The sequence below is a fragment of the Manis javanica genome, chromosome 2 (assembly GCF_040802235.1).
Source record: "Manis javanica isolate MJ-LG chromosome 2, MJ_LKY, whole genome shotgun sequence".
NCBI lineage: Eukaryota > Metazoa > Chordata > Mammalia > Pholidota > Manidae > Manis > Manis javanica.
In genome coordinates, this window is record NC_133157.1 from 176,757,279 (window position 1) to 176,775,538 (window position 18,260).

The 18,260-nt window shown below is 41.3% G+C and overlaps 1 protein-coding gene across 1 annotated transcript in view; it reads left to right on the plus strand.

Moving 5' to 3' along the window:
• The window catches only part of SLC26A7 (solute carrier family 26 member 7), a 122,451-nt gene extending 118,078 nt beyond the window's left edge, over positions 1–4,373 (plus strand). Inside the window, exons 16-18 of the mRNA XM_073229812.1 lie at positions 9–63; positions 149–252; positions 1,325–4,373. Coding sequence (XP_073085913.1) covers positions 9–63; positions 149–252; positions 1,325–1,360 — 195 coding nt within the window. The 3' untranslated portion in view covers positions 1,361–4,373. The remainder of the gene's footprint in view (positions 1–8; positions 64–148; positions 253–1,324) is intronic.
• The last annotated feature ends 13,887 nt before the right edge of the window (positions 4,374–18,260 follow it).

Genomic DNA, 18,260 nt, shown 5'->3' on the forward strand with positions numbered 1-18,260 from the left:
TCTTCCAGGTTTACATGGACTGCAAGAGCAGGAGTGTGGATGTATCATTAGCCCATTGCACAGGTAAGGGAGTGTCCTTAGCAAGTATCACACACTATCCTTCTGCAGCTGGTCCATGTAGCCTTACATTGCTTGTGCTTTCTTGTAGGTTCGTTGATAAAAGCAATGAAGTATTGTGGAAACCCTGACTTGGAGAAACCCATTTTTTTTGAATCAGTATCTGCTGCAATAAGTAACATCTATCGAAATAAGGTGAGCTGAGCAATTAGCATGCAGGAGTTACAAGAAAAATTAGAATGTAAGATCAAAGACTTTGCATTTTTTGTATTAGCCTATAACCCCACTAGCAGTTAAAATCTGTTAAACTTTCCCCTTTCCTCAGAGCCCTCTGCTCCAGTAAAGGAGTGTTTCCATTCCTATTTGCATCAGGTATCAACATTGTTTAATAATTTGGGCCTTCCAACAATATCAGTGCTTGAGATTGTGCTGATTGCCCAGTAAGTGCAAACTGCTTCCTCCTAAGATAAAAGCTCTTTCAAGAAGAATTTGAATTTGAATTTGGAAATTCTGGAAGTTTGAATCCACCTCTGTCAAATACAAAAACTCTAAATATAGTCTTACAGCTTTTTTTCTGCTCTGAAACCCTTTCCTCTAAGCTCATATTGCTATCTTTGGAAATATTATTTGCAGAACCCAGCACTCACATGATCTGAAGTGTCAAAGTTATCTTCCAAATATTGGGCTCTATGGTTAGTTTTAGAACTGTTCCTAGAGCTTTGATTTCCTGCAATTTTTCTTTGTCTCTGAATTGTTCTGCCTTTCCTCATCCATCCCTAGAAAAGCATTTGGTGCCTCCCAGAGACATCTCTCTTACATTCAGTCAGAACAGTATGTGTATATGTATTTATAAAATAATTATAATAGCATTATTATTATTATTATTATTATTATTATTATTTTTATATACCTAACATTTATTGAGTGTTGATTATGTTCCAGAAATATTGAGAGCTTTATTGAATGTTAATTCACTGAATTGCTGCAAGCTTATTAAGGAGATATTACTATTTAAAGTATTTTTAGAAACAAGGAAACTGAGGCCAAGAGAAGTTACACAATTTATAACTGGCAGAGCTGGCTTCAGAGTCAGCAGTCTGACTTTGGTCTTGGAGCTTTGAGCTGCTGTCCTCTGGTGCTTTATAGAATGTTCATTTTCTTTGCTTGGCTGGACAGCTTGCTTTCAGTTACTACTGTTTTTTGACTCTGGTACCAATTGAAGAGTCGAGGTAGCAGCATGCATTTATTGCTTCCTCTTATATTTCAGAATTTGAGGAAACTCAGTGACCATACTGAAGTTTGAGGTCCTTTTGCGGCAGCACAGCTCTTGGTTTTAGCAACTGTCCTGAAGATCTCAGGCCGTACTCCAGCCTCGTGCTGAGCCTTTTTCGTTTAGATCCTACAGATGACCTCTACTACAAGTATGATGTGACTTAGTAACTACATAGCCACTGATCAAGATTCACCAACAGTTTTTTCTAATCTTTGTTAGTAAGCAGATCCACTTAGTAGGTTATTGTGTAGATATTGTATAAAAATTGTTATGCATTTAGTTTTAGTGTGTGAAAGGTAAACATGAATTTATTCCCTTTACCACAATATATTTTGTTGTTTTATTTCTATTTTGTTGTCAGGTAACTTGTAAAACAGAAAAACACTTTGTCATAAGAGATTTAGATCATTTGCAAGCCATTTGTATCAACCCAGTACGATCTGTATGTAATGCATAAAAACAACTTAGCAAATGTGCCATTTTTCCTAGAAAAAATAATGCAGGCCCTTTAACATCAATAGATTAAATGTTACTTTATACAATATGCTATGAAATTCACAGAAAATAAGTCAAAACAGAAACAAATAATAAAAACCATTGTTCTCCATACAATGAGAAGTCTTCAAGAATGTTTTCAAGATAACTGGTGTACCAGTGAAACCAAGTTCTTGATTTTAATCTGTTTTGCTGTGAATATTGGGGATGCTTAAGATATTCAGAACTGATAGCCCTAATTTCCATATTGCTACCCCATACAGTCTCTTTTGTCAGCCTAAGTTTTGTGGGAGCCAGAAAATGTAGAAATTGTACATTTTATATTTTTTCACAAATGTGATATTTAGATAAGAAAATACCACTAGTAGAATAGCTTTGTGCTATTCTAATGTAAGATTAACTGTAGTAGTTTGCGACTTTCCTATTTCCTAGAGACTGTCAGTATAATATAATACACTATCTCCATATACCCATATAGATAGATAGATTACCACAGTATTTCTTTCCTTTTTCTTCTGTTAGAGGAGAGCTTGGGTATGTGATTATCTATAAACCCACCAAACCAGCAGGATAAATGACAGACACCATAGGCTAGGGTGTTCTGTATAAGTTATTATTTTTATGTTTGCACATATATTTTCAATCACATACAATTAGACAGTTTCATATTTTTATCTAGACATTTGCTTTACCTATGAAGAAACCTCACTTTCAATGATAGGTATAGACACATAATTATGCTTCAGTCTTAAGGCATTCTAACAGTTCTTGAAATTACCAATGGAACAAAAATCCAGGTACTCTAAAGTGAATTTGAGAAGTAGGCTGAAAACAAAATCATAAGCCTGGTCATTTAGTATTTTTGTGGGTATTTGTATGAAAAATTCCCAGTGCTTGCCAGGTGATTTAATGGTCCCTAGTAAATGTGTGGTAAGCATTCATATGGTCCTTAATTTTAACATTAAGTTCTAGGAAAGACAATATAATGAAATGAAAGGGGCATAATTTTGAGTAGTTTTGAATTATCATGATTTATCCAGCCATTTCAATTTTGATCGACATGAACTAAAAAGAATAGTCTCTTTCCCAAAGGAAGCCTCAATAATCCCTTCATCACTAATTTTGATTGAAATTAGAGACCAACTTTCTTTCCCATCAAATACTGTTTTAAGAAAAGGAGGAGGTAATAACTGAACATAAAATTTCCTTAGAGAAAAGAATTTCACTCCGCTTTGCCCAGTTCAATTATTCTAATGGTGGATGGTAGTAACATTCCCCATTCTGATCCATCCGACATTAGCTCATAAACATGAGACAAGGAAAATTAAGAAAACATATTTTGCTGTGCATAAACTGATATTTTGATATGCAGTTGTGGTCTATAATTAAATTCATGCAGGCATTATAAATGGATGCCCTTAAAATCATTATAATTAATCAATGGATGGTTTGTTCTATTTTGTTAAAGCTGACACAGTATTGTCTAAGCAGGTGTATTTGAATGCATTTTAGTGTTAATAGCAGAAGTTTATTGGATAACACTTTAAAGCCAATAACTTGGGTGTCAAATGTTGATGTTATTTTCACAGTAAAGGAAGACCAAACCATACACAACCATGTAAAGCTCTTTCTTCTAAGGTTTCTCCTGTAAACCAAGGTTGCAATGACTCGATCTGGAGGAACTCCCTGCAATTGATTTCTGAGAGTATAATAGTTAAATATCAATTTTAGATACACAAGATTTGAAAACATAAATATTTATGTCAAAGCAGGCATTAACACAAGAACTATAATGTGGTCCTGATGCTAGAAGGTTTCTAGTCACATTAAAATATTTTTATGAGTTCACCTTATTTTTATATATGACAAATTACTTCCATATTACTTATTATGTAAAATAAAATTGGAAAAAATTAAAACTGACCTATAAGAGTGTTAAGGTCCTAATAGAGTGACATATATAAATTAAGCATAAAATATGTAACCAGGAAAAGACTGTTAATATTACATTTATGCAAATTAAATGCCCTTATATTTTACCATTTATCTTTCATTTTAAAGGTTATTTGCCCCCGATTATATGATTCAAGTGTTATAAGGTCTAGCTTGAACTACTTTGCAGTAATTTATTTGACAGCTCTCTATTCCATAAATGCATAATGAAATGAGGAAAGAGATCATTCTTTTTTTAATGAAAACATTAATGTGTTAATACCCTGTATGGATAATGTTTGACATTTCGTGGTTACCAAAATATATTAGTATATTGTTGAATGCACTTCAGCCTTAAGAATGCACATTCTGAATTCTGTGGGATGATGATCTAATTCAATGTAGAATATGCTTTTCAGCAATGAGTTTATTGCCTGACTTCAAATAGGGAGTTAAGTGGTGCTTTCACAACCCAACTCATGTAGTCTAATATGCTGCACTTATTTTTTTTTATATTTTTCAATGCATTTAATTATCTTTTTTTATAATTCTTTGTACTAACTCAGCATGTAGCAACCAATTTACATGGAAATAAATTGAAATATGATAGCTATTATGCTTAAATGGATTTGTGTCCATTATTTCAAAGTATTTACTCTCTTGTAAAGCAAATAATATATATTGCTTTCTTAGAGTGACCACAGAGTATTGTATGTTGAAAATTTCTGGAAGTATCCATTATTCTTGGTAATTTGTTCTTACAAAATTTCAACCTAAGATTGTGAGATATTGTATCTTAATTTATAGACTACTTATTAGGGTGCTTTTTGCTGCAAGACTACATTTACACAATCCTCTTTCACCAGGTTTACATTCTTTTTATTCTAGTTTTAATTAACATGTCCATTTTCATTTTTTGTTTGAGTTCTTGGTTTATATGCTGTTTGTCTTCCCTGAGTTTCTAGGCCAAGTTTGATTTTCTTCAGCATTTTAAAGGTTACTGCTCCAAGGAAAAGCAAATATGGCATATGCATCTAAGTTTGGAAACAGCGGCGAATAAAACAGAAAGAAAGAAAATCCCTGCCCTCATGGAACTTACATTTTAAGATGGGAAGATAGAGAATAAATGGAATAAATTTAAAATACATTTGTTGTAAGTTATATGATAATATATGCTAAGAATAAGAAGAAATCAAGGAAAAGAGGATAGGCAGAAAGTGGGCATTGTGTTCCTACAGAGGGTGGCAGGAATGGTAACTAATGAGAATGTCTTAGTCTTCTCAGGCTATTATAAGAAAATCCCACAGATTGGGGGGCCTAAACAATAAACATGTATTTCTCAAAGTTCTGTAGGCTGGGAAGTCAAAGATCAAAGTGCCAGCTGCTTCAGTTTCCAGTGAGAGCTCTCTTGCTGGTTTGCAGATAGCCACACTCTCTTAGTGTTCTCACACTGTAGAGAGAGAGAGTGCTCTGTGGCGTCTCTTTTTCTAAGAACACTAATCCTATTGGTTTAGGACCTTGCCCTCAATGACCTCATTTAGCCTTAATTACATCCTTATGCCTTATATTCAAATACCCCTATCTCACCTTGGGGCTTAGGGCTTCAACATATGAATTTGGGGCTTGGACGGGGGAGATACAATTCAGTCCATAGCAGGAAGTTATAAATTTCCTATACATTTAAAATTCTTCCTTTTTTATGTCTGAACAATATGCTTACTAGGATTTTATTTAAGTTTATTATATAATGTGATGTTTTTGCATCAAAAACATGATAGTCATGAACTATCTTATTAAAGTATTCTGATGCTAGAGGCACTAGGTTAGCCCTACCTGGCTACTCCGTTGAGATTCTGGTCATGAAACACAGTGATGACCAGGTGTGGGTTTGCGATATACTTATGGCTATGCAGAAACTGACACATCTTCCGGTGATGGTTCCTAATGATTAGCCTTCCAGTAGTGAAAGAAGATAGAATTGAATTCGTTTTCTTTCAGCTCTCATATTGTTTTAAAGAAAATAGCAACAGAGGCATGCTTAATTCTATCAATTATCACACAGAGAGGCACAGAACAGAGTCCTGAGGCTAACTGCAGTGAGAGCATTCCACTTTGGTTCTTTTGTTTCTTTGTTTTGGTTTCTTGTTTTGTTTCATTTTTTAAAAAGGAAAGAATACCAGGTTATACAAATTACCCAAGTGCTCTGAAATTATCTTTCAGAGTACTCATTATATAAAAATCCTCACTCATTTTCTATTGATTCAGGCACAGGAAGGTCATTTTGGTCAAACTTAATCTCCTTTCTCTCCTAAGAAAAGACCATTTTCTCTAGGAAGAGTAGGAAACTTTTTTGTATTTTTTCCTATTTGGAGCCTCTTATTTTATGGCCATTTAGAAGTCAGTCAATTAGTAAGTTCAGTAAGAATCTATGCTTAACAATTGTTATATTAAAATAATACTTCAATAATAAAATAAATATAAATAAAACTGAGATTTCATCTTTATTTCCTTTGCTTCTAGAGCTGCCCTTTTTTTTTTTTCCTTCTTGGCTTTGAAATAATTTCTGGACTTGTGAGGCTAGAAAGTAAGGAAAGAACAGAGCCTCTTTTAGACTGTGATGTGTTTTCCAAGTCAACACCCCTGTTTCTACACTTCCTTACACCTTGATTTGTACACTACAGCGTTCCCAAAATTCCATGCTCCCTATTCAATTTGTAGTAAAGGGCCTATTGTTTAAATAAAGGCATCTTTACTTAAACGAACAAAGCCTGAGAGAGTGTAGGAAGGAAAGGTCAATGAAAGCAATGCCTGGGCCATGGATAGGTTTGGGGAGAAAGAAAGACTGAGGATGAGGGCAGGTTTACAGGGGGTGGTGAGTGTATGAGAAGGAGGCTGCTTGGCATGATTAACCCTCTGGTGTAGGGCTTCTGGAGTATCTGGGTATCTACTGAGTCCAAATATTTACTTCACTTCTCTTTCAAGGGTTCTCATCATTAGTCACTTATTTTAGACTGGAGTAAATACTACAAGGAAAAACAATGTATGCTATTGCCATGCATTGTGTTAGCTTTAGGAAGAACTAGTTCATCTGATCAGCTTATAAAACACTGCCTCCAAGGACCTGTGGAAACAAAGCACAGAATGCATTTTGATGAGGAAGACTGGCTAGAAATGTCTTTTGGAGCTCAGGGTGCTGCTGAGGGCAGGGTTGGAAGGGGGTGTGTGGTAGTGGGAGGAAGGCTGGCATGGCGAGGGGGCCAAGAGGTGATGTTCCTCAGGCATTCTTGGAAGACCAGCTGGGTCTTTCCCCCATCCCCAAAAGACACAGACACAATGGAACTGGGGTTCATGAAGCCAAACACAATTCTTCCCACATAACTTTTCCTGGGGCTTGGACCCATGCCTTTTGCTTTGGCTCTGGAATTAAAATTTGAGAATAGCAGTGTGACTGCCAAAAGCAGGATTAACCTATAATTCTTGTTTTGTATAAACCTTTTTTTTTTCATTTGCCCCTCTTCACACTGCCAATGAAAATATTGAAGTAGTAAGGGTCTAGCTTACTAGAGTAGAGGTTTAATTAAAACCAATCTAGTTTAGGTGCCAGCTTTCTTCTAAATCTTAGTGAAATGTGATCCATATAATATCTGCACCAGAATTACCTTGGGAATTTGGTAGATTTGCAGATTCAAGCACCCTCCCCAAGACCTAGTGAATCTGAATTCCTTTGTGGTGTGCTTGAGAATAAGGATTGTTAAACAATCACCCACTTTAGTTTTGTACTCTAGAGTTGGAAATCACAGTCAACAAAGGCTTTCTTTAGGATGTATTTGAAAGAAGCCCTGTACTCTCAGGCATGTATGGGATCACCAGGGCTCTGTTTAGACTTGGGCATCAGTCACCATGTATTGTGGATATATAGTGGATCGATGGAGCTGTGTTAAGTAACCAGAACTAGCTGTACAGTTATGTCCTGTGGCATAGTACCATGCCAAATTTATCATAGCTTTAGATCAATATGAGTTTATCAGCGAAAGTATCTGAAATATATTATCCATATTGACATATTCCTGGGTTAATTTCCTAAGACTGGAAGTCTGGATTTAGTATCTTTCATCATGGAAAACTTCAGTCTCCGCCTTGTTTCACAAATTTATACTGTTTCTGACAGTTACTAATACAGTCATATAAAAAAATGGTCCCCTTCTTCAGGTTGCTCCTCACACATATCCATTTAGAAACATATTGTGAATGAGAGAGAGAGATATTTCCCTTCCTGCCTGAGGCTCCATGGGTAATTATTTTCTTTCAACACGTTCATTGAAATCCCCTGTGTAATGCTACCAAAGTGAATTATAGTCAAACCTTTTACTCTGCACATATGGAGCTGGGATAAAGAGATGGTGCCAGCAATATTAGTCAGCTACTTTCAGTTTGGGGATTGAGGCTGAGGTAAACCATCATAACAAGAGAGAAAATAATACTCAATTATGAATCACTGCCAGATGTGTGAATATATATCTTCAGGTTTCATTTTTCTGGGATATACCTATTGTAATATATTCTTTATCCACTTTTTAAGTGATTCTATTTATATGGGTAATGGATTTAATTGCATTAAATGTTCCAGAAATTAACAAAATATTCATAAAGTATGTATTTGGACTCCATATTACAAACCCCACTCAAAAAATAAATCAGAAACTGGTCTAAAGTAAGTGTTATATAACAATGTTCTGTACCCCAAGTACTAGAGGGGCTGTGATTGGGACCTCACTGTACATCTTGCCATGCCTTGCCTGCCTCACGTAAAGTGTCCAGGGTACCATCAGGGTGAGGGCAGAGAGGGTGAAGTAAAACAGGCCAAAATAATTGTTGGAAAAATATTTGCAGAATGAGTACAACTGAAGGGATACCTGATATGTGTGGTCCTGAGGTCCTGGATCCCAACTCTTGTGGTACATGCAGATTGTTTAGTATCCATGTGAGGTATCTGGAAGATGACCACATTTCTGCCAATTGGAGTCTCTGAAAATTCCTAGTCTCTGGCCTAAGGAGGGTCATTGTTGCTGTCGGTCAGTGCTTTCACTCCTCCAAGGGAGGTGCTCAGAGATCCTGCCATCCCTGTTTCCCAGTATTATGAAATAACATCACATCCTTAATCCCACTTCTAAATCCCATTCCTACAGGTCTTCCACAGGGAACCATGCCTCCCACTTCAGGAATCCATTATGCATTTTCTCCCTCAATTTATTACTGATCCTAACCACCTAAAGACACCGGCATCCAAATCCACCTATGCTTGTATTGTTTGAACGTCACTAGTTGAGTTGTCCTTTAGTCTACTCAAGATTAAATCTGCCAAGTGCCCACCTTGCTTAGTTTTTCATTTTTTAAAATCCAAACTTCTATCTTGTATTTCCAGGAACTTCCCTATCAATTAATTCCTTTTTCCAGTGTCTTCAAACTCTTTTACTTAACTGGATATAACTACAGTCCATTAAAAAATCTTTGTTATTTTATTCCTCTCCCTAAAAAACATTCCTCATCTGATCATGCCTCCGCTTCTGTCTCTTCTCTCCACTTATCTTCATCTCTCATGAGTGGCTTCCATCCAAATATGTGGCAACGGCAGTCAACGTTTGCTGCCTCAACTTGCTCATCTTACCTTTGCAGTCTGATTGTAGCCCCTATCACACTTTTAAAGGATTCTGGAAAAAATGATCATTTGCTTCCAAATTCTCAAACTCAGTGACTACCTTTCAACTCTCTTCTTTTTGATCCTCTTTGCTTTTCATACTCTCAACAGCTCTCTTTTTCTAAAATTAATATTCCCTCTTGGCTTCTGAAAACCATTCATGTTTTCAAGAAGTATTTGAACATCTATTATATTCCAGAGACTGAGCTGGTTAATAGCGATACAAGAATGGGTATTTCTTGCCTGACTCAAGGATGTCAGACCATTCTGGTCAAGACATATATAGGTCAAAAGAGAATTATAATCCTATTTGCTAAGTATTCACAGTTTAAGATACCACTCAGATACTATCTAAGCTATCCTTTGTGACCACCTATTTTGTGGTCTCTCTCTAGAGACGCAATAGCTACTTTTGCCCAAAATTAGGTTTGAGACTGATGATGTCACACAGACACCAAGAGGGTTAGAAAAGAGTTACTGCTTCCATAATCAGCTTTCTGGGGAGAGTAGGGCAGGCCTCCCAAGCTGGTCAAAAATGATTTCAGAGATCAAGGGAAGGTGACTAAGTAGAGATTTTTATGGTGGTTAGGGGGTTTGGCTGGGAAAGGGTTCTGAAGTGGTTTGAACTTCCCACAACAAAGCAGGAAGCATCCAGCCTTTCTTATCAGCTAGCCCATATGTGGGACAGAAGGGGAAGAGTGAGGTGTGAGGCTTAAAAGCTGTCAGCAGTAGTCAAACATCAAAAATGGAGTTGTGCTCTTTAATACAGTTCATCCAATTAATATTAGATGCGCACCTGTTCTTTCCTCTAATGTTTACTGACAATATCTTGCCATAATTGTTCATTTGTATGCTTTTAAAGGCATAGGCTATTTAGTAATTGTTGTTTCCTAGCCCATTAAATGTATGTTTAATATGTGTTTGTTGAAGGGATGAATGAAATGATCTATCAAAATTAAAACTATATAAAGATACTAAAACCTAGGAATCAACTAAGGAGAAAAGGTTGGCATCTATCCTCAGAGGACTCAGAAGGCCAGGGTGTTTAGAGCAAACAAAGTCAGTGCTTTTAGAACCTCGGGGAGGTAAATAGAACTTTCCTGATGACAAGCTGCTGTCTCTGTTGAACAATTTAAACTTGCCAGTTATTCATCACAATTACACTGTGGTTTTCTAACCTTGACTCCTAAAGAACTAATCTCTACTTTCAGATGGGGTAAGTAAGTAAGTATCTCTAAGGTGCCATCTCAGAGGGAATCAGGAGCTTCAGTTCTCCAAATATCTTGCCAATGTGTGACAACTCCCAAAGTTTCTATGTATTAGAAGAAACTCTTTTCTAGCACAGCATTGATTTCATATATCTTTAGGAAAAGTATAAATGAAAAAGGAAAATCAAAATGCAAACTTGTCGCGTGCCCTGTCCTCGCCGGCAAGAACAGCATGCAACAACAGCAGGATTCTTCTGCAGAAAGCTTTATTCTTCAGCTCTTTGTGAAACAAATGAGTTGGGCAGGACCCAGAGGGGAAGGAGAGGCTTGCTTATATAGTTCTCATGCTCTGACCTGGTTGGTGCGGCTCCATATGCCTTATTAGCATAACCATTTGGTGGGTCTCATTGGTCCTTATGCCAAGGCGCAATTAGCATGTAGTTTAGTGGTGTGGGATGATTTGTCATTAGGAAGTTCGGGGCCTTCCGGCTGCCCTGCATGGGGCGCTATTTTCTGAGCGCGGCTGCCAACATCTCCCCCTTTTTTGTCTAACAGAAGCTCAAGGCGGAACTTGCCAGCAGAGGCGGAGACAGAGGCCTGACCTCCATCATACTTCCTGATGCCCCCTTTTTGGAGAGGGGTTCTGGGCATCTACCCCTATGCAGTCAGGCATGCCTCTCAGAGGGGTCCAAGACCTCTTGCAGTGCTTTGCCTCGCATCCTCTGGCTGGCGTTGGGACCGCTTGGTACAAAGGGTTTGGACCCTTTTTCTCAACCCTCTTGCACCATGAGCTTCTTAAAGAAAGCTGTGATTAAGCATTGAGGTACTCGGGCCTGGTGCAGTGCCACATGGGCTCAGGGTGCAAGAGCTACCTCAAGCTAAAGCCGAGCTTCCTTCTTAAGCATGTTGAGCCACACTTGGGGAGAGGCGCCAACGTCTATCGCCATTAGGGCTTGAGCAAGGATCACCTTGTCCTGCTTATGTTGGTTGCGGAGTCTGCATAACAACCAGAGTAAGAGCATGAGACCTCCAAGCAGGAACACGCCCATCCCAGCCATGCCCGCCCACTCCTTGACGTGGGAGAGAGCTCTGAGGAACCAGGAAGAGAGTCCTTCCGCTACGGAGATATCTAGACGGGTGGAGTTGATGTGGATAATTTCTCGCCGCAGCTCTTCTAGTGTCCCATCGAAGTCTTGGGACCAGTTTCCTGAAAGATACTGGGACAGGTCTCGTGACAGATTAGCTGCCCGTGTAAAATTTTTATATTGAATGCTAGTGATGCAGAGGGCACGATATTTCCGCTCACATCCCAATTGGGCCATTTGCCAGAGCACCTCCATTTGTTCCTCCACGAGATCTATGCGTTGATTGAGGATCATTATTCCTCCTTTCAGTTTGCCATCAAGTGTGGACTGTTGGTCCAGGGCAGAAGCTACTGAGGCTGCAAGGTTATTGAGCTCTGTAGCCGATTTGATGGAGGTGTCTAAAGCTATACCAGCGGCGGTGGCTGCGACCGCGGTCGCGGAGATCAGGAGCACTATGGCGGCTGTAACACCGAAATCGCGCCTTTCTCGAAACAGAGTCATGGTGTTAGGGGCGTCTACGGGAACAGGGACCCAACGGGGGATGCGGACTACCAAAGCATTGGTAAAGTTACGCGCATCCCAACACTGAGACAGAAAGCAGGTTTCATTGGAGCAGGAGTCAAAGCTACTATTGGATAAGATAAACAGAAATGGGGGGTATACGCATACTGGAGAAGGTGGAAAAAGGGAATTAGGTGACTCTGGACCTGATTTTGCTGAACACGTGTAGTTCTCGTTGTTATGGGTCATGATCATGTTCCAGTGTGCGCGCATGTGGTTATTCTCGCACCAAAAGGTGATATTTTTTACACCGATTCCCCCACCCTGGAGGGCGGAAAAGGGGGAGAGGTCGGTACACGAGCCATTGACTCCACACAGCATCCATTTATGGAAGGGGTTCATGCTCAGCTGCTGACGAAACTCGCCTTCGAGCACCTTTACTGGCCACCAAGCCTCATTGGCTGGCCGTCCCTCCATATCTGGGGAGATGGTAAACTCCTGCCTCTCAGTTGCCCACGTTACTACAGTTGACTGACAGTCAGTCCAGGGCCACAGCTCTCCCTCATAGTCGCCCACACAATGGGAGGCATATTTGGGTTGACGAGGCCTGTCGGTGGAATTGTTCCTGAGAGAGTGTACAAATGTGCCATTGATCCAGAGAACCATCTGGTGGATAGTCATGTTCTTATAGGACGGGCTCCCTTCCTTATTAGGCCCTTCAAATTTAGCTGACATAACGGGGAGGCTACTGGCCTCTAGAATTATGTCACTGAACCATCCGTATTTCCTCCGTTTCAGGGAGATACAGCCAGCTAGATTCTGAGTGGTGAAGCATAATGACCCATTAGTTACGAAGGATCGGTTTTCTCCCAGGGGAGCTACTAGGGTGTCTTTAACTAAGTAGGGCAAGTTCATACTAGTATTGGTAGTGAAAAAGCGCGGAAAAACGGCTGCATTGAAACGGACAGGCATAGGCTTAGGAAAGGCAGACAGGATTCCCCATCTCAATACTCCCTGAGTCGGGGTCTCCAGTGTCAGGAGCAGGGTCAGGAGGTACAGCGAAGTCATCTCCTTTGTTTAGGACTTTCCTCGTTAGGCGCTCCGGGATCCAGAAGGGATTTTCTTCACCCTGGGGGAAAACACACACAGCTCCCCTGGATCTGATTATGATTGGATCCGGGCCCTTCCATTGGTTAGATAACACGTCCTTCCATTTTACTAGTTCTTGTGGGTCTTTTGGCCACTGATTATGGCGATCCGCTGCTGTATGGCTTTGAGCATCCAGATTCAAAAAATTTATAGTGAAAAGTGCTAGGGCTATGGCAGTTTTTGGTGTGGGGGGTATATCTTCAATTCCCCCTTTTTGTTTAAGTAAATAGGATTTGAGCGTGCGGTTCGCGCGTTCCACAATCCCTTGACCCTGTGGGTTGTAGGGAAGGCCAGTGATATGTTTTATCCCCATGTGATGACAAAATTGAGCAAATTTTGTAGAGGTATAGGCTGGGCCATTGTCTGTTTTCAGAATCTGTGGTAACCCCCATGCGCTCCAAGCTTCAAGGCAGTGCTGGATGACATGGGAAGCTTTCTCTCCTGACAATGGGGAGGCAAAGATGACTCCTGAACAAGTATCCACGGATACATGCACATATTTCAGTTTCCCAAAAGACGAAATATGCGTCACATCCATTTGCCAAACTTGTAAAGGCCTAATACCTCTGGGGTTGATCCCAACATGAGGTGTGGGAAGGAAGCTGCAGCAATGTTGGCAGCTAAGGACAATGTTCCTAGCTTCGGCCCTGGTTATGCTAAACCGCTTGCGCAGTGTTTCGGCAGTGACATGAAATTGTGTATGGAATTTTGAAGCTGTGGTGATAGGGTCTAGCAGGGGAAAAGCTATATTTCTGGTTGCGAGGTCTGCCAGGTGGTTGCCTTGGGTCATAGGCCCGGGAAGGCCTGAATGTGCTCTGATATGAGTTATATACAAAGGAGATTGCCTATGAAGTAGTGCTGATTGTATCTGTTTGAACAAAGTGGCTACTGGGCTGGACGCTTTGATTAGCCCGGCCACTTCTAGAGATTTGACTGCATTAACTACATAACAGGAGTCAGACACAATATTTAAAGGTTCAGGAAAGATTTGTAGGACCTCTAAGACTATGCGACATTCCACTATTTGTGGAGTGTCAGGCGTGTAGCCTTTTGTCACAACTTTGCCATCATGGACATAGGCACCTGTGCCTGTCTTAGACCCGTCCGTGTAAACTGTTTTTCCATGAGGCAGCGGGGTTAGGCTAGTGACCCGAGGAAATACTAGGAGATGATTTTTGGCGAAGTTGATGAGGGGATGTTTAGGGAAATGATTATCAAAGGTTCCTGAGAAACTGTAAGCAAGTATGGCCCAATCATCGTTCATAGCACATAATACTTGTATCTGTTCTACGCTGTAAGGGGTTATAATTTTAGCTGGAGCCTCTCCGAAATGTGTCATGGAGGTTTTTACTCCTCTCAAAGCAAGTTTGGCCACGGCTGCTGGATAGTACTCTATTGTCCTAGCCTGAGAGGCTTGGGGATGAATCCAGATCAGTGGGCCATGCTGCCATAAGACTGCTGTTGGCAGCTCTGGGGTGGGAAGGACACACAACTCAAAGGGTTCATTCGATTGCACTCTATTTAATTGTGCTGTCATCAAAGCCTGTTCTACTTTGCGAATGGCTTGTAATGCCTCAGGTGTGAGGGAGCGCGGTGACGTTAGTTGTGGGTCTCCTTCTAGGGTTTTAAATAGTGGAGTCAATTCAGTGGTGGGTATCTTTAAGTATGGGCGCAACCAATTAATATCCCCTAGGAGTTTTTGGAAGTCATTCAAATTTCGCAATTGATTATGTCTTATCTCAAGCTTTTGGGGGCAAATTACATCTGTGTAAATGGTTGCTCCTAGGAATTTGCTAACACTAGATTTTTGGACCTTCTCGCTTGCTATATTCAGTCTCCAATTTTCTAGGGATCTAGTGAGATCTATATATGCTTCTTCTATTTCCGCTGGTTGTGGGGAGCAAAGAAGGATGTCATCCATGTAATGGATGATCTTTAGCGTGGGATAGGTCTTACGAATTGGGTCTAGCGCTCGCTGAACGTACAGTTGACATATGGTGGGGCTATTTGCCATTCCTTGAGGGAGGACCTTCCACTGAAATCTGGCATCGGGTTGTTCATGGTTAATAGCTGGCAAAGTAAAAGCAAATCTTTCCCTGTCCTTGGAGCTTAGAGGTATAGAAAAGAAACAATCTTTAATATCTATTATGAGCACTTTCCATTCTTTGGGTAAGGCAGAGAGGAGTGGCAGTCCCCGTTGTACGGGTCCAAGCATTCTCATTTGAGCATTTACTGCTCTCAGATCATGAAGCAACCTCCATGATCCTGACCTTTTCCTGATTACAAATATGGGTGTGTTCCATGGGGACACAGAGGGTTCTAGGTGTCCCACTTGGAGCTGCTCTTGCACTAAGCAATGAGCTGCTTCTAATTTTTCAGAGGATAGGGGCCACTGAGGAACCCATACGGCCTCCTCTGTGAGCCAAGGTATGGGCATGGCATCTTCAATGGCCCCTATGAAAAACCCAGGCCGTGACGGTCATTCTTTACTTTGGGCAGGATGGGCTCTATGTGTCCCTGTTGGTGTTTCCCCAGCCCCTTGCCAGGGATGTATCCCATGTCCATCATCATGCCTTGGGCGGGGGTGGAGTATTCATTAATGAGTTTGAGGCCTAAGTCTCTCATGACATCCCTCCCCCATAAATTGACCGGTAGAGGGAGTACATAAGGGGTGACTGTACCCTCTTGTCCTTCAGGGGCTCGCCATTTCAATGGTTTGGCACTAATTGAAGGGCTTGACTCATATCCTAAACCTTGTAATGAATGTGAGGATTGGGTCACAGGCCACTTGGAGGGCCACCAGGTTGCAGAGATAATACTTTTATCTGCTCCAGTGTCTAGGATTCCCTCAAAGCTCTTTCCCTCTATTTGAAGAGTTAATTTTGGTCTGTCTGCTAAATCTAATACTATGAAGGCTGAATCCCAGTCAGAGGAGCCGAAGCCCCTTTCTCCCCTCTCCGTGTTGGTAGCAGGATAATTGGCGTGGAGACTAGGTAAAACTAAGAGCTGGGCTATGCGGTCTCCTGGGGATATAGGATAGATTCCTCTGGGAGCCGAACACATGATTTTTACCTGTCCTTCATAATCTTGATCTATGACTCCGGGATGAACTACCAGGCCTTTCAATGCAGCAGAAGAGCGCCCTAGGAGTAACCCAATGGTATTTGGTGGTAGGGGGCCTTTAAAGTCTGAAGGGATAGGCTGAACTCCCATCTGTGGAGTCAACACTATTCTGGTGGTGGCACGGATGTCCAATCCCGCGGAACCTGAAGTGGCTCTCCTTGGGGGGCCTGGTTGTTCCCGAATGACACTTGCGTGCTGGTTGCCCCATATATTTGCGGGCCCTGGTGACGGGGGCCCCTCTGGGCGTTTTTTGGCAACTCTAAGGGTTTCCCTTCTATATCTTTAATAGACCGGCACTCATTAGCCCAATGCCTGCCTTTCTTACACTTAGGGCACAACTCAGGGGTCTTTTGGGTTGTTTGTTCTGAAGCTGGGCTCCTACACTCTCTCTTTATATGTCCTAATTTCCCGCATTGAAAGCATTTGATACTTCTGTTAGTGATCCTGGCTTGTTTGTGGCTCTGTAATATGGCCGCGGCTAGGCCCGCATTGGTGAGTGGCCCTCCTATTTCTCTACAGGCTTTCAACCAGGCATGTATCCCTTTTTGTTTCCAGGGTGTTATCGCCTGTCTGCATTCCTTGGTACATTGTTCAAACACTAATTGCTCCACTAGGGGCATTGCTTGTTCCTGATCTCCAAATATTCTGCCTGCGGCCTCCATCATACGAGCGACAAAGTCAGAAAATGGCTCGCTCAGCCCCTGAATAATTTTTGTCAAATTGCCTGATACTTCTCCTTTGTTGGTGAGGGCTTTCCATGCCTTGGCGGCGCACGTGTTTATTTGTGCATATACCTGTAAGGGGAAGGCGGTCTGGTCGGCTACCCACTGTCCTTGGCCCGTCAGCATATCATATGACCATGCAGGCTGTCCTTCGGCCGCGTTTGCGCGTGCCTGGGTCATGCTGATATCATGCCACAATGCCTTCCATTCTATGTATTGCCCCATACTAGAAAGGCATGCCTTAGTTACATATTGCCAGTCTGCGGGTGTCATGGCTGTCTCTGTTAATCTCTCAACTTGTGCTATGGTGTAGTTAGCACTGACTCCATAAGCCCGAACGGATTCTGCTAACTCCTTAACTTGTTTATGGCTCAGGGGCTGGTGAGAGCGTACACCGTTATCCTCAAATACAGGAAACATTTGTCTAATTGCCTGAAGAGTATCTGGGTGGCAAAAGGAGAGTGCGCCACTCACATAAGGTGGCGGGGCAAAGGGCGTCGGGGGACACCCTGCTTTCATTTTTTCCTTGGTCCGCTTTTCAACTTTGCTGGTTCCCTTACTTCTACACTCTGCGGTTTTATTTTCTTCCCCTTCCTCTGCGGATGCTAATTCCTCCTCAGATTCCCTGTTGGAGAGTTGGAGGTCCCTCAACTCTTTCCAGGGGTATTTACTATTTTCTCCGAGGCGATCGTCACTCGCTTCTCGGGGCTCTTTCGCTTTTGCCCTAGGTGGGCTTTCTCCCTCACTCTGAGGTTTCTTTACCTTCGTTTTTGTGGCCTTTTTTCGGCCGCGCGCGCTCTCTGTTTCCCGTTCCGTTTCTGACATGCTCTCTTGGATATCTGTCAATGCTCTCTGACCTTCTTTTATTACCTTTTCACATCTCTCATCTTGCAGACAAGCTCTAATCAGTTTCCAGAGGGGCCTGGTGCCTCCCCTCAGGCTACCCTCCTCCTCCTCTCTATCAAGATCTTTCCCCAGTTTGTCCCAGCTCGGGATTGAGAGGGACCCTGAACAAATGAA